At 34.1% G+C, this 18107-nt stretch overlaps 2 protein-coding genes and 1 long non-coding RNA gene across 3 annotated transcripts; 1 reads left to right on the plus strand and 2 right to left on the minus strand.

Annotated features, from left to right (window-relative positions):
* Positions 1 to 3850: 3850 nt before the first annotated feature.
* Positions 3851 to 4432, plus strand: LOC138898520 (uncharacterized mitochondrial protein AtMg00860-like). Its single transcript, XM_070184592.1, has one exon. The coding sequence runs from the start codon at positions 3851 to 3853 to the stop codon at positions 4430 to 4432; it is 582 nt and encodes a 193-aa protein (XP_070040693.1).
* A 7035-nt stretch (positions 4433 to 11467) lies between these two features.
* LOC104111584 (putative F-box protein PP2-B12) lies at positions 11468 to 17202 on the minus strand. The gene is made up of 3 exons (XM_009621317.4): positions 16853 to 17202; positions 16469 to 16587; positions 11468 to 12033 (listed from the first exon to the last, which is right to left on the minus strand). Exons 1-3 carry the CDS (start codon positions 17126 to 17128, stop codon positions 11619 to 11621), a joined length of 810 nt encoding a protein of 269 aa, XP_009619612.1. The 5' UTR covers positions 17129 to 17202; the 3' UTR covers positions 11468 to 11618.
* Positions 12748 to 14349, minus strand: LOC138899494 (uncharacterized). Its single transcript, XR_011411177.1, has 2 exons — positions 13842 to 14349; positions 12748 to 13474 (listed from the first exon to the last, which is right to left on the minus strand). It is a non-coding gene; the product is annotated as an uncharacterized lncRNA (long non-coding RNA).
* Positions 17203 to 18107: the final 905 nt, after the last annotated feature.

An 18107-nucleotide genomic window follows, 5' to 3' on the forward strand; every position in this document is an offset into this window, starting at 1 on the left:
TTGTTAGAGATGATCAAGAATAGCTGGGAAACTGACACTGAATTAAAGAATTTAATTCTGCCCTTGAGGAGGAAGGGAACTGACAGTAAAGGGTATGCCTTTGTGCATGATCAGCTAAGGAAGAATGGCAAACTTATAGTGGGGATTTCATAGAAGGCTTGCCAAAATCCAAGGGAAATCAGTAATTTGGGTAGTGATAGACATGCTTACTAAGTATGCTCATTTTATTAGATTATCTCATCCCTATTCTACAACTGATTTAGCCAAGTTGTTTATGGATAACATTTACAAACTACATGGAGTACCTAAAGACATTGTTAGTAACAGGGATCCAGTTTTCACTGGCATGTTTTGGCAAGAATTATTCTCTATGATGGGAGTAAGTTAGAGCACTTCAAAAACCTATCACCCCCAAATAGACGGGCAAACATAAGTGGTAAACAGATGCCTAGAGAATATATATATATATATATATATATAGGAAAAAATTGGTATCAATAATTAGTAATGTCATTTGGACTAACTAATTCCCCCTCTAGTTTTCAGGGACTGATGAACCATATATTCGAGAAGCACCTTAGAAAATTTATCCGTGTTTTCTTTGATGACATTCTGATCTACATAAAGAACTTAGCTGACCATTTAGAGCATTTAAAGATTACTTTTGATTTATTGGTTCAACATCAGTTGTTAGCCAAAAGGAGTAAGTGTGTATTAGCAGCAAGAAGGGTAGAATACCTGGGGCACAACATCGCACCTAATGGTGTATCAACTGACCCTATGAAAATTGAAGTTGTGCAGTCTTGGCCTGAACCAAAATTTGTTTCACATTTGAGAGGATTCTTAGGACTGGCAGGATACTATAGAAGGTTCATCAAGGGATATGGTATCCTCAGCAAACCTTTGAGTGATCTACTGAAAAATGATGGATTCAGATGGTCCGAGGAAGCTATAAGTTCATTTGAACAATTGAAAAGAGCCTTGATCACAGCTCCCGTCCTAGCATTGCCAGATTTTTCATCTACATTTGTAGTGGAAACTGATGCCTGTGATGTAGGGATTGTGGCAGTACTTAGGCAAGATAGATAATCAATTGCATACTTGAGCAAGGGTCTGTCAAGGCAACATCAGTCCTTGTCTATTTATGACAATGCGTTATTAGCTTTGGTAATGGCTATGAACAAGTGGTATCATTACTTAATAATCAGGCCTTTTGTTATAAAGACTGATCGAAAAGATCTCAAGTTCTTATTGGAGCAAAAACTACGTACTGGGAATCAACTCAAATGGATAACTAAGGTGATGCAGTTTGACTTTGAAATAGAATACAAGAAAGTGAAAGAAAATAAGGTAGTTGATTCCTTATCTAGGCTTCCATCAGTAGAGTTAACAACCATAACCATCACAACTGTAAAGAATGAGTTGTTAGAGATGATCAAGAATAGCTGAGAAACTGACACTGAATTAAAGAATTTAATTCTGCCCTTGAGGAGGAAGGGAACTGACAGTAAAGGGTATGCCTTTGTGCATGATCAGCTAAGGAAGAATGGCAAACTTATAGTGGGACCTAACAAGCAGCTCATAAAAGAGATTTTGCAACTCTGGCATAGCACACTAGTATGTGGATACTCTGGAGCTAATAATACTTATAAAAAGGTATCTACACTTTTATATTGGAAGGGAATGAGAGAAGAGGTACATGAGATGGTCAAAACCAGTGACATATGCCAAAGGCATAAATATGACAATGCACCATACCCTGGACTACTGCAACCACTTAAAATACATGTAGTTGTTTGGTGTAGCATCAGTATGGATTTCATAGAAGGCTTGCCAAAATCCAAGGGAAATCAGTAATTTGGGTAGTGATAGACATGCTTACTAAGTATGCTCATTTTATTAGATTATCTCATCCCTATTCTGCAACTGATATAGCCAAGTTGTTTATGGATAACATTTACAAACTACCTGGAGTACCTAAAGACATTGTTAGTAACAGGGATCCAGTTTTCACTGGCACGTTTTGGCAAGAATTATTCTCTATGATGGGAGTAAGTTAGAGCACTTCAACAACCTATCACCCCCAAATAGACGGGCAAACATAAGTGGTAAACAGATGCCTAGAGAATAATATATATATATATATATATATATATATATATATATATATATATATATATATATATATATATATATATATATATAGGAAAATATTGGTATCAATATTTAGTAATGTCATTTGGACTAACTAATTCCCCCTCTAGTTTTCAGGGACTGATGAACCATATATTCGAGAAGCACCTTAGAAAATTTATCCGTGTTTTCTTTGATGACATTCTGATCTACATCAAGAACTTAGCTGACCATTTAGAGCATTTAAAGATTACTTTTGATTTATTGGTTCAACATCAGTTGTTAGCCAAAAGGAGTAAGTGTGTATTAGCAGCAAGAAGGGTAGAATACCTGGGGCACTACATCGCACCTAATGGTGTATCAACTGACCCTATGAAAATTGAAGTTGTGCAGTCTTGGCCAGAACCAAAATTTGTTTCACATTTGAGAGGATTCTTAGGACTGGCAGGATACTATAGAAGGTTCATCAAGGGATATGGTATCCTCAGCAAACCTTTGAGTGATCTACTGAAAAATGATGGATTCAGATGGTCCGAGGAAGCTATAAGTTCATTTGAACAATTGAAAAGAGCCTTGATCACAGCTCCCGTCCTAGCATTGCCAGATTTTTCATCTACATTTGTAGTGGAAACTGATGCCTGTGATGTAGGGATTGTGGCAGTACTTAGGCAAGATAGATAATCAATTGCATACTTGAGCAAGGGTCTGTCAAGGCAACATCAGTCCTTGTCTATTTATGACAATGAGTTATTAGCTTTGGTAATGGCTATGAACAAGTGGTATCATTACTTAATAATCAGGCCTTTTGTTATAAAGACTGATCGAAAAGATCTCAAGTTCTTATTGGAGCAAAAACTACGTACTGGGAATCAACTCAAATGGATAACTAAGGTGATGCAGTTTGACTTTGAAATAGAATACAAGAAAGTGAAAGAAAATAAGGTAGTTGATGCCTTATCTAGGCTTCCATCAGTAGAGTTAACAACCATAACCATCACAACTGTAAAGAATGAGTTGTTAGAGATGATCAAGAATAGCTGGGAAACTGACAGTAAAGGGTATGCCTTTGTGCATGATCAGCTAAGGAAGAATGGCAAACTTATAGTGGGACCTAACAAGCAGCTCATAAAAGAGATGTTGCAACTCTAGCACAGCACACTAGTAGGTGGATACTCTGGAGCTAATAATACTTATAAAAAGGTATCTACACTTTTATATTGGAAGGGAATGAGAGAAGAGGTACATAAGATGGTCAAAACCAGTGACATATGCCAAAGGCATAAATATGACAATGCACCATAACCTGGACTACTGCAACCACTTAAAATACATGTAGTTGTTTGGTGTAGCATCAGTATGGATTTCATAGAAGGCTTGCCAAAATCCAAGGGAAATCAGTAATTTGGGTAGTGATAGACATGCTTACTAAGTATACTCATTTTATTAGATTATCTCATCCCTATTCTGCAACTGATATAGCCAAGTTGTTTATGGATAACATTTACAAACTACATGGAGTACCTAAAGACATTGTTAGTAACAGGGATCCAGTTTTCACTGGCACGTTTTGGTAAGAATTATTCTCTATGATGGGAGTAAGTTAGAGCACTTCAACAACCTATCACCCCCAAATAGATGGGCAAACATAAGTGGTAAACAGATGCCTAGAGAATATATATATATATATATAGGAAAATATTGGTATCAATATTTAGTAATGTCATTTGGACTAACTAATTCCCCCTCTAGTTTTCAGGGACTGATGAACCATATATTCGAGAAGCACCTTAGAAAATTTATCCGTGTTTTCTTTGATGACATTCTGATCTACATCAAGAACTTAGCTGACCATTTAGAGCATTTAAAGATTACTTTTGATTTATTGGTTCAACATCAGTTGTTAGCCAAAAGGAGTAAGTGTGTATTAGCAGCAAGAAGGGTAGAATACCTGGGGCACTACATCGCACCTAATGGTGTATCAACTGACCCTATGAAAATTGAAGTTGTGCAGTCTTGGCCAGAACCAAAATTTGTTTCACATTTGAGAGGATTCTTAGGACTGGCAGGATACTATAGAAGGTTCATCAAGGGATATGGTATCCTCAGCAAACCTTTGAGTGATCTACTGAAAAATGATGGATTCAGATGGTCCGAGGAAGCTATAAGTTCATTTGAACAATTGAAAAGAGCCTTGATCACAGCTCCCGTCCTAGCATTGCCAGATTTTTCATCTACATTTGTAGTGGAAACTGATGCCTGTGATGTAGGGATTGTGGCAGTACTTAGGCAAGATAGATAATCAATTGCATACTTGAGCAAGGGTCTGTCAAGGCAACATCAGTCCTTGTCTATTTATGACAATGAGTTATTAGCTTTGGTAATGGCTATGAACAAGTGGTATCATTACTTAATAATCAGGCCTTTTGTTATAAAGACTGATCGAAAAGATCTCAAGTTCTTATTGGAGCAAAAACTACGTACTGGGAATCAACTCAAATGGATAACTAAGGTGATGCAGTTTGACTTTGAAATAGAATACAAGAAAGTGAAAGAAAATAAGGTAGTTGATGCCTTATCTAGGCTTCCATCAGTAGAGTTAACAACCATAACCATCACAACTGTAAAGAATGAGTTGTTAGAGATGATCAAGAATAGCTGGGAAACTGACAGTAAAGGGTATGCCTTTGTGCATGATCAGCTAAGGAAGAATGGCAAAGTTATAGTGGGACCTAACAAGCAGCTCATAAAAGAGATGTTGCAACTCTAGCACAGCACACTAGTAGGTGGATACTCTGGAGCTAATAATACTTATAAAAAGGTATCTACACTTTTATATTGGAAGGGAATGAGAGAAGAGGTACATGAGATGGTCAAAACCAGTGACATATGCCAAAGGCATAAATATGACAATGCACCATACCCTGGACTACTGCAACCACTTAAAATACATGTAGTTGTTTGGTGTAGCATCAGTATGGATTTCATAGAAGGCTTGCCAAAATCCAAGGGAAATCAGTAATTTGGGTAGTGATAGACATGCTTACTAAGTATGCTCATTTTATTAGATTATCTCATCCCTATTCTGCAACTGATATAGCCAAGTTGTTTATGGATAACATTTACAAACTACATGGAGTACCTAAAGACATTGTTAGTAACAGGGATCCAGTTTTCACTGGCACGTTTTGGCAAGAATTATTCTCTATGATGGGAGTAAGTTTGAGCACTTCAACAACCTATCACCCCCAAATAGACGGGCAAACAGAAGTGGTAAATAGATGCCTACGGAATATATATATATATATGCCTAGAGAATATATATATATATATATAGGAAAATATTGGTATCAATATTTAGTAATGTCATTTGGACTAACTAATTCCCCCTCTAGTTTTCAGGGACTGATGAACCATATATTCGAGAAGCACCTTAGAAAATTTATCCGTGTTTTCTTTGATTACATTCTGATCTACATCAAGAACTTAGCTGACCATTTAGAGCATTTAAAGATTACTTTTGATTTATTGGTTCAACATCAGTTGTTAGCCAAAAGGAGTAAGTGTGTATTAGCAGCAAGAAGGGTAGAATACCTGGGGCACTACATCGCACCTAATGGTGTATCAACTGACCCTATGAAAATTGAAGTTGTGCATTCTTGGCCAGAACTAAAATTTGTTTCATATTTGAGAGGATTCTTGGGACTGGCAAGATACTATAGAAGGTTCATCAAGGGATATGGTATCCTCAGCAAACCTTTGAGTGATCTTCTGAAAAATGATGGATTCAGATGGTCCGAGGAAGCTATAAGTTCATTTGAACAATTGAAAAGAGCCTTGATCACAGCTCCCGTCCTAGCATTGCCAGATTTTTCATCTACATTTGTAGTGGAAACTGATGCCTGTGCTGTAGGGATTGTGGCAGTACTTAGGCAAGATAGATAATCAATTGCATACTTGAGCAAGGGTCTGTCAAGGCAACATCAGTCCTTGTCTATTTATGACAATGAGTTATTAGCTTTGGTAATGGCTATGAACAAGTGGTATCATTACTTAATAATCAGGCCTTTTGTTATAAAGACTGATCGAAAAGATCTCAAGTTCTTATTGGAGCAAAAACTACGTACTGGGAATCAACTCAAATGGATAACTAAGGTGATGCAGTTTGACTTTGAAATAGAATACAAGAAAGTGAAAGAAAATAAGGTAGTTGATGCCTTATCTAGGCTTCCATCAGTAGAGTTAACAACCATAACCATCACAACTGTAAAGAATGAGTTGTTAGAGATGATCAAGAATAGCTGGGAAACTGACACTGAATTAAAGAATTTAATTCTGCCCTTGAGGAGGAAGGGAACTGACAGTAAAGGGTATGCCTTTGTGCATGATCATCTAAGGAAGAATGGCAAACTTATAGTGGGACCTAACAAGCAGCTCATAAAAGAGATTTTGCAACTCTGGCATAGCACACTAGTAGGTGGATACTCTGGAGCTAATAATACTTATAAAAAGGTATCTACACTTTTATATTGGAAGGGAATGAGAGAAGAGGTACATGAGATGGTCAAAACCAGTGACATATGCCAAAGGCATAAATATGACAATGCACCATACCCTGGACTACTGCAACCACTTAAAATACATGTAGTTGTTTGGTGTAGCATCAGTATGGATTTCATAGAAGGCTTGCCAAAATCCAAGGGAAATCAGTAATTTGGGTAGTGATAGACATGCTTACTAAGTATGCTCATTTTATTGGATTATCTCATCCCTATTCTGCAACTGATATAGCCAAGTTGTTTATGGATAACATTTACAAACTACATGGAGTACCTAAAGACATTGTTAGTAACAGGGATCCAGTTTTCACTGGCACGTTTTGGCAAGAATTATTCTCTATGATGGGAGTAAGTTTGAGCACTTCAACAACCTATCACCCCCAAATAGACGGGCAAACAGAAGTGGTAAATAGATGCCTACGGAATATATATATATATATATATATATATATATATATATATATATATATATATATATATATATATATATATATAGGAAAATATTGGTATCAATATTTAGTAATGTCATTTGGACTAACTAATTCCCCCTCTAGTTTTCAGGGACTGATGAACCATATATTCGAGAAGCACCTTAGAAAATTTATCCGTGTTTTCTTTGATTACATTCTGATCTACATCAAGAACTTAGCTGACCATTTAGAGCATTTAAAGATTACTTTTGATTTATTGGTTCAACATCAATTGTTAGCCAAAAGGAGTAAGTGTGTATTAGCAGCAAGAAGGGTAGAATACCTGGGGCACTACATCGCACCTAATGGTGTATCAACTGACCCAATGAAAATTGAAGTTGTGCAGTCTTGGCCAGAACCAAAATTTGTTTCACATTTGAGAGGATTCTTGGGACTGGCAGGATACTATAGAAGGTTCATCAAGGGATATGGTATCCTCAGCAAACCTTTGAGTGATCTACTGAAAAATGATGGATTCAGATGGTCCGAGGAAGCTATAAGTTCATTTGAACAATTGAAAAGAGCCTTGATCACAGCTCCCGTCCTAGCATTGCCAGATTTTTCATCTACATTTGTAGTGAAAATTGATGCCTGTGATGTAGGGATTGTGGCAGTACTTAGGCAAGATAGATAATCAATTGCATACTTGAGCAAGGGTCTGTCAAGGCAACATCAGTCCTTGTCTATTTATGACAATGAGTTATTAGCTTTGGTAATGGCTATGAACAAGTGGTATCATTACTTAATAATCAGGCCTTTTGTTATAAAGACTGATCGAAAAGATCTCAAGTTCTTATTGGAGCAAAAACTACGTACTGGGAATCAACTCAAATGGATAACTAAGGTGATACAGTTTGACTTTGAAATAGAATACAAGAAAGTGAAAGAAAATAAGGTAGTTGATGCCTTATCTAGGCTTCCATCAGTAGAGTTAACAACCATAACCATCACAACTGTAAAGAATGAGTTGTTAGAGATGATCAAGAATAGCTGGGAAACTGACACTGAATTAAAGAATTTAATTCTGCCCTTGAGGAGGAAGGGAACTGACAGTAAAGGGTATGCCTTTGTGCATGATCAGCTAAGGAAGAATGGCAAACTTATAGTGGGACCTAACAAGCAGCTCATAAAAGAGATTTTGCAACTCTGGCATAGCACACTAGTAGGTGGATACTCTGGAGCTAATAATACTTATAAAAAGGTATCTACACTTTTATATTGGAAGGGAATGAGAGAAGAGGTACATGAGATGGTCAAAACCAGTGACATATGCCAAAGGCATAAATATGACAATGCACCATACCCTGGATTACTGCAACCACTTAAAATACATGTAGTTGTTTGGTGTAGCATCAGTATGGATTTCATAGAAGGCTTGCCAAAATCCAAGGGAAATTAGTAATTTGGGTAGTGATAGACATGCTTACTAAGTATGCTCATTTTATTAGATTATCTCATCCCTATTCTGCAACTGATATAGCCAAGTTGTTTATGGATAACATTTACAAACTACGTGGAGTACCTAAAGACATTGTTAGTAACAGGGATCCAGTTTTCACTGGCACGTTTTGGCAAGAATTATTCTCTATGATGGGAGTAAGTTTGAGCACTTCAATAACCTATCACCCCCAAACAGACGGGTAAATAGAAGTGGTGAACAGATGCCTAGAAACCTAATTGAGGTATTTTGTTCTGATTCTCAAACTGACTGGTACCAATATCTGGCTGCAGCAAAATGGTGGTATAATACCACTTTCCACTTATCAATACAGTGCACTCCTTATGAAGCACTCTATGGACAACCACCACCCTTACACCTCCCTTATGTAGATGGTGATTCAGAATCCATGGAGGTTGACAAAAGCCTGGTCACAAGGGAATTCAAGTTGCAATTGTTGAAGTAACATTTGTAAAGGGCTCAGCAAAGAATGACTGAGCAAGCTAACAAACACAAATCAGATAGACAGTTTCAAGAAGGGGATTGGGTATATGTGAAAATTCAGCCTTATAGGCAAATTACTATGTCTAGGTCGCATTTTACCAAGCTATCAGCCAAATATTATGGGCCTTACCAAGTGTTGCAGAAGGTGGGGTAGGTAGCGTACAAACTTTCACTCCCTCCCCAGTTATTGCTACACCCCACCTTCCATGTGTCTTAATTGAAGTGATGTCATGATCTGCCAAAGGCCATATCTCATCCACCAGTGCTAGAGCTAGCAAGTCCCTACTGCCCTCAGCCCCACAAAAGTTTAGACAGGCGCATGATTCAAAAGGGGAACAAAGCAGTCGCCCAAGTTCTCATCCAATGGGAAAGGTTGCCATCTGATCTTGCAACCTGGGAAGACTACCAAGCCTTAAAGACTCACTTTCCAAAGTTCTTTCCTTGAGGACAAGGAAGTACTTAACGAGGGGGAAATAATGTGAGATGAAATGAAGAAAGCGTGCGTCGATGGTACTGGAGGCTTGCGAGGTTGTATGTAGCCGTTATAGGTGGTTAACTTAGGTTGAGAGTTAATTTTTAAAGTTATACAGTTGAGTCCCTCGTTCGTTTATATTATAGGTTTTTATAATTACATATTAGCCCGTAAGTTGTCACTGTTGAGGCACTTTAGGTCCTGTCAGAGTTAGTTATATATCCTTGTCTTGTAGTGAATAGTGAAGGCTTATATATAGTCTTGTATGCAGCTGAATGGGTATCAATCAAAACCCTATTTCAATTTTTGCCGTAGCTTTTCTATCTTGTAGCCGTAGCTTTTTCTTTATTGTTCTTCGATTATTCTCTCGTTGCAACAAATTTTGCTTATAAGTTGACGTAGTTTTCAATTGCATAATTCATAACATTATAGCTTGTAAAGGTCCTTTTTTATGTTTATTGACTACCGAAATATTTTTAAAAAAATACAGAAAAATATAGGCAGCCGGCTTGAGGCATTCATATAAGAGGAATTTACACAGAATACAGCTTATTTAAAAATTTCCCTTCATATAAATAGGAAACAACCCCTAAACCCCTTAAAGTAAGCATCAATTACTGTTGATTCAAGAGTTGTATTGTTGGACCACCCCAATTTCCCAGGATTCTGTTTGTGGCTGAGGATTATAAGGTATTATATGTGCATGTGTTGGGACACAACATCTACTATATTTGCATGTGTTGGGACACAACATCTACTATATTTTTGCAACTGATAGTAATACTTTCATAGGGTACGAAAAGTGTCACATAAATTGGAATAAGAAGAGTAATTGTTGACATGGTAAAGAAGCAGAGTACCAATAATCTGAACCTACAGAGAATCATTGAAAACGTAGTTTTTAAAATGAAACAATCAAATTTCAGCATTCTCCACTGCCACGGGAAAGCCAACCAAGTGGCTGAGTTTCTAGCCAAGTTGGGATCTTCCACTGGACAGAAACAATCTTCTTGAATTATCGGGATCTACCTGCTTGTGCCAAGGGCTTGATTTTGTTAGATAAATAGAAACTTCCTTCGATTAGATCCAAATACGACAAGGCTAACTTTTGTGTGAGCTTAGTAACGTTGAATAGGCCGGATAGGATGATTGTGTAGGATTGTAATTTGGAGGTAAGGTTTGGTCCCCCTCGTGTAACCACCTTTTCTGATGAAATACAACTCCTAGGCAATGCCTTATTTCTTTTAAAAAGATTGAATTTTGTCTAACCACTCTAATATATTTCTTCTCAGGTCAACATAGTCAAGAAAACTAAAAATAATGGAGTTGGAATAAAGAAAAAAAGTGGATAAGTTTAGCAAAACATACAAGACACATTTTTATTTTTCCCTTTATTATATACTTTATAATTTTCTGTATAGACCTTTTGTGTATTAGTTTTTTACATTTGAAAGCAAGTTAACTTATGTTTTTCAGTTTACCTTATTGACAAGCTTTTATAACCACGAGAATGTTATGACATGTTTATAATCATAAATTTCGAAAAGATTAATTTTTTTCTTAAACTCTGTGCTCCTTGAAATTAATTGAAACAGAGAGAGTATTATTTTTTTAGGAAATTTGTTATATAGATTATTTTAAATGTCGGAACTTTAATGTGACATTTCAATATTGAACTTTGTGACACTTATTTCAAATCTAACTTAAATGTCGGTGAGTGAATTTGCGCCATTTAAGTTGCATTATACAACGTTTATATAATGTCGTCGTATGTTGGTAAGTGAATATCATGTGCATTAGTATGAACTCAAAAAAAAAGAGGAGGAAGTATTACGAATTAAGTGAAAATTGCACCGTAATAAACAACATGTTCCATGACTATTTTACTGGCGGATCTAGAAGGTCGATTACGGGTTTAGTAATTATATATATATATAATCCACTGTCTAATTGCATGTGAACTCAGTTATTATTGTAGTATAAAATTGAGGTCATTATAAGAACTCATAAACATCAAATTCGGAATCTTGTAATTCTAATATGGATCATATTGGACAAAACTCAAGGCCTTCGATGATAAGACCACACTTAGCATGAAAAGGCCTAGAATCCAACAACCAAGCTTCTACATCACCATTATCATCTCCTTCACCATTGTAAAAGTTTCCAATTTCTACTTCTAACCATCCATCTGTTCGTTTTTCTGGTAATTTTCCTTTTAGATGCCTCGGCGCTCTTGCTGCAAGTATTACAGTAGTAGCTCTTTTTTCAGCCTCGTCTTCGCTTTCTTGATTAACAAATCTAACCATTGCATTTGTTGATTCAAGGCCATGGTACCTCTCTGATATTTTGAACACTAGATAAGCTGCATATTTTGTTCCTAGAGATAACGCTCGAGTTCCAATCTTACCTCGGATATCTAGTAAATCAACAGTGTTGAGGAATGCTACTTCTGGGAATCTGTAGTTGAAGAAATATTACCTCAAATAGAATCTCTAGTTTTTGTGTACTATTTAGTTTGAAGATATTGTACCAAAAAAATTAATAGCATGTAAAAATCAACTTATTTTGAGAAGTTGTTTTTCTCAAAAGTACTTTTGGCAAGAAGCAATTTGTGTTTGACAAACTTATTTGAAAAACACTTATGAGCAGCAATTACTATTTGACCAAGCTTTTAAAAAATGCTTGTAAGTCTATTTTTTCTCAAAAGTGTTTTTGGAGATAAGCTACTTTTTTCTACTTCTACTCAAAAGTATTTTTTTCCTCTAAAAGCTTAATCAAACACTTCAACTTTGAAAAAAAAATACTTTTTTTGGGAAAAGCTTGACGAAACATGCTATAAGTTTAATTTGAAGGTATGAAATTTCAAGAGCAGAGCTGCTGTAAAACATATTGTGAATCTTATAGTAACCATCTAAGGTTATATACGATGATTTTATTTCTGAAAATTGGTATCTAAGATATTAAAATTATAACAGCAAATGAAGCCTTACTAGTATTCAGTGGCGGATCCAGGATTTTATACAAGTAGGTTCAATCAAAAAGCATAGTAGCCACTTGTATAAGCGGCAGCGGTAAATAGAATTTGCTCACTACTCATTTTTGCTCATCATGTGACCTCAAAATAAAGTCATTGACGCTCTTTTTTAATCAAATTTGAGAATTTAAAAAAAAAAAAAAAAACTAATTACTTTTAATAAAGTCATTGAACCCTCTTTGTCGCTGCTTTTCAGTTTCCATTTGTGTCAAGTGGGTTCATGTTTCATAATATTAACTGCTTTCATGATTTTCTGAAGAAGAACACAGGTGAGAATAATTAATTTTTTTAACGAATCTACTAAACCCGTTACTATAAGGCGGGTCCGCCCCTGCTAGTATATAGCTTCCAAGGAGGACAATAAGAAACTCATTTTGATCTAAGCAAATTTTGACAAATGATTAACAGTGGTTAGTTGGTAACCTTAGTCAGGGGCGGATCCAGCATTCTTGCAACGGGTTCAACTGAACCCAATGCTTTTATTGCGAAGTATAAATTTATGTATAAAAATTTATTAAAATTACAATAAATAATAAATTTGAACTCATAACTTTAAAAATATAATGATGTAATACTAAAAACCTTAATGGTTGAACCCATAGAATTTAAATCTTGGATCCGCCTCTGATCTTAGTTAATAGTTAGTTAGATTTAATTTGTACAGCTGGATATTAGTTGTATTAGTCGGTTAGTTAGTTAGTTGGTTGGTTAGATAAATAGAGTTGAATCTCTTCCATAATTCATTCTAAGCAATTGGAATCAGTTGTTGCTCTCATTTCCTCTCTTCTCAATTCTGTTATCTGAGTTTCTTCTTGCATTGATGGGCAATGTTTGACAAAGTTGAACATAAAAGTGTCATTGTCACTTCCTCATAGGAGAAAGGGTGCGCGCATACCGAAAAGAAGAACAAAAGGGAAGATCGCATAAGAGCCTCACGTAGAAAACGGAATCAGCGAGACCTGGGGACTCATCGAACGAGAAGTTCGAAGATGGAGACCAGGTTCACGGGGATTGAGTCCTTTTATTCAGACGCTTAGTTTGACGACCTTTTTTCCGGTAAATGAAAAAGTCAATTTTTTTTATAGAAGTTCATTAAACATAATGGTTTGGTTCATTCTTTGGCTGCTCTATTCCCCCAAACAAAAAGAGAGACAAAGTCGTCCCTTCTACTGACCAAACCCTCAGTTCGGGGGCCTTCGTCAACATGTTACGAAGCTCCAGTCTTCGGTACTCAACAAAAGTGTAACACGTCCAAATTTGATATAAAAGACTCAGGTTACACTACTAATTAATCTATCTTAACTCAACTCATTTTGACCTGAATAACCTTTAGAAAAGTTGGATCATAACTCACGTGTTGAATCAACCGTTTAATTCGTCGCCAAACTTGTAACCTACTCATTTGACATAGGGGTGGAAAGTGGGCCGGGCCCGGTCCTAAGTGGGCTTCGCGGGCCCGGTCCTAAGTGGGCCGGTTCTAAGTGGGCCGGTCCTATACGGTCCGGTCCTAAATGGTCCTGGGCCTCGCGGGCTTATTGCTGGAACCGGCTCGGAACCGGGACCACGAACTAATGGGCTCGGGTTTAGTGGGTCGGTCCCGGTCCGGTTCCGGGCCCAACAGAAACTTTTTTTTTTTTTTTGTATAGAAGTTAGAGAAAAAAATAGTAATAAAGATATATAAGCTATATTCGATTTATATACTATATATACATCTTAAAAAATATATATACAATATTATATATACATAGTATACATCTTAAAATATACTATATATACATCTTAAGATATACTATATATATATAGTATAGTATAGTAGATCTTAAGATATATATACATCTTAAGATATATAAGCTATATATATATATATATATATATATATATAGTAAGATGTATATATAGTATATCTTAAGATGTATACTATAAGATGTATATATAGTATAGTATATATAGTATATCGAATATAGTTTATATATCTTATGAGATGTATATATAGTATAGACTATAGTATAGTATAAATATAAGCTTATATATATATATATGTATACTATACTATATTATACTATATGTATAGCTTAAGATATACTATATATACATGTATATCTACTATATATATCTAGTATACTATATATATATATATAGTATATCTTATAATTTATATGTAGTATAGTATATATAGTATATCTTAAGATGTATATATATAGTATAGTATATACAGTATATCTTAAGATGTATATATAGTATAGTATATATAGTATATCTTAAGATATATATATAGTATATCTTAGTATACTTAGTATATCTTAGTATATCTAGTATAGACTATAGTATAGTATATATATATATATATATATATATATATATATGTATGTATACTATATATAAGCTATATTCGATTTATATATTATATATACATCTTAAGATATACTATATAGTATAGTATATATAGTATATCTTAAGATGTATATGTAGTATAGTATATATAGTATATCTTAAGATGTATATGTAGTATAGTATATCTACTTAGTATATCTAGTATAGACTATAGTATAGTATATATATATATATGTATGTATACTATATATAAGCTATATTCGATTTATATATTATATATACATCTTAAGATGTATATATAGTATAGTATATATAGTATATCTTAAGATGTATATGTAGTATAGTATATATAGTATATCTTAAGATGTATATGTAGTATAGTATATCTACTATATATATCTAGTATACTATGTATATATAGTATAGTATATATAGTATAGTATATATAGTATAGTATATATAGTATAGTATATATAGTATATCTTAAGATGTATATGTAGTATAGTATATCTACTATATATATCTAGTATACTATGTATATATAGTATATCTTAAGATGTGCATATAGTATAGTATATATAGTATATCTTAAGATGTATATATAGTATAGTATATATAGTATATCTTAAGATGTATATATAGTATAGTATATATAGTATATCTTAAGATGTATATGTAGTATAGTATATATAGTATATCTTAAGATGTATATATAGTATATCTTAAGATGTATATGTAGTATAGTGTATCTACTATATATATCTAGTATACTATGTATATATACTATATCTTAAGATGTATATGTAGTATAGTATATATAGTATATCTTAAGATGTATATATAGTATATCTTAAGATGTATATGTAGTATAGTGTATCTACTATATATATCTAGTATACTATGTATATATACTATATCTTAAGATGTATATGTAGTATAGTATATATAGTATATCTTATTATACTTAGTATAGACTATAGTATAGTATATATATATATATATATATATATATATATATATATATATGTATAATTGTATACTATATATAAGCTATATTCGATTTATATACTATATATACATCTTAAGATATACTATATATACATGTATCTCTACTATATATATCTAGTATACTTAGTTTATCTTAAGATGTATATATAGTCCAACGTTTTCTTTTCTTTTTAAAAAAAAAAAAAAATTTAAAAAAAATTAGCCGTTGGGCCCGCTAGGCCCGTTAAGAGGACCGGGCCAGTCCCGGACCTGACGGGCCAAATCATAGAACCGGCTCACAAGACCGGACCAGGCCCGCTAAAACCGGACCAAACGGTCCTGGCCCAAAAGACATTTTTGATATGCTTTATTACGGTTGTAAAACATTTCTTGTTACCTTCCTCGGATAACAAAATAGTCTAACATCTACTAGAATATCAACAGAGCATGTCAGAGTGTAAATTGTAAAGTCCATTTAAAATATATTCGAAAATCACATGGAGTAACCAATTTTATATTTTAACGAGGCAGAGTAAATACCTTGAATCAGTGTCAGATATCCATTCCCAGAATAATTGTATGTCTGAAAAGGAAATTACCAGTCGCCTTGCAGATAGTAGATAACATTTCTTCCCACTTGTTTTGTCAAGCCAAAAACTCTGCTAAAAAAGTACAAGTCAAATATAAAATAATATTGTTTTTATTTAACCGAACCCCCTTCGCCAAATCAGTAAAATGGGAAATTTAAATATAAATTTTGTTTTTGTTTTGGAACCGACTAAAAATATCACATAAAATGGATGTGGGCAAGGACAAGTCTCGTATATTAAGCTTTCGCTATGCACATGGTTTAAGAAAAGATCATACCAATGAACGGTTCGAACCCGTGACAAGCTGGTCAAATAAAATGCAACTAAAAATTACCAGTCTGCCCTCACGAAGAAGGATAGGAGAATGAGAGAGTCTAAAGTAAAGGTCTTTTTTGCAATCAGTAACAACCACAGAAACTGATGTGGAAACTATATCTTGATGATCGGACGGCAGAAATTTATCCCACACGACATCAGACTCAGCTGCAGACTTGAAACCTTTTGAGATAGCCGATGATCTTGCAGCGTCCGCCGGAGTTGTGAATGATATGATCTCTGATATGCAGCCCTCCGGCAAGATTGTAAAAGGATTTAATGACTTTGTAGTCATTGGTTTTTCTCTCTATTGTGTTTAAAGAAGAAGAAGAAGGTACTGTGATATTGATATACTTATAAGTTACCAAAATGAAATTTTGAGACTGATAAGTGATAGACTTAGAGCCCGGTTGGACATAAAATTTGATGGAAGATTTTTTCAAAAAAAATTTATTTTTTCGAAATCAGTTTTTAATTTTTATTTGTAGATGCATTTTGAATTTTTTCGAAAATTTGAAAAACTATAAAAAACTGTTTTTCAAAATTTTAACTCAAATCACTCACAAAACTTCAAAAATAACCCAAACTGAAATTTATGTCCAAAGACAACTCTAAATTTCAAATATTATTTTCACTTGAAAAATAATTTCATCATATTTTCAAATTTTACAATTCTTATGTCCAAACGCCCACTTATAGTCAAGTAAAGTGAGCTGCCAAAGTGGATATTAATAGTCAGCCTCACAAGGTGAGGATAATCCTGTCTTTTTTTCTTTTGTTTTGGTTTTTTACCCCTTTAAGACTGACCGATAATATTTGTCTATCAACTCATATTAAGCCGGCGTTTCGTTATAGATTTTCAAATTTGTTCTGAAAAATCTGATTTGGGTGAAGTTTGGTTTGAAGATGAAAATGTGTTTGGACATCAGTTTTCAAAATATATTTCCTAAATTTATTTTGAAAAAAAAAAAACATGACTTATGCCCACAAGTTTTAAAAACTATCACAAATATCTAACAGTACCATTATCAATAACATTCATTATATTATCGCAAACCATAGTCCTGAAAATAAATAAATTTGATACAAAATTATCATTTTTATATGAACTACATGATACACTATCAGGTGACCGAAAAGACGAAGCAACATTGTTACAAAATAATAAATGGTGGGTTCTTTTATAAAATACAAAAGTTTGGAGCAATTTTTTAAAATGTAATTGTGATATTTTGGAGATGGTTTTGAAATTTAGAATTTTGCCAAAATGTAGG

Source organism: Nicotiana tomentosiformis, chromosome 9, assembly GCF_000390325.3.
Source record: "Nicotiana tomentosiformis chromosome 9, ASM39032v3, whole genome shotgun sequence".
Taxonomy (NCBI): Eukaryota; Viridiplantae; Streptophyta; class Magnoliopsida; order Solanales; family Solanaceae; genus Nicotiana; species Nicotiana tomentosiformis.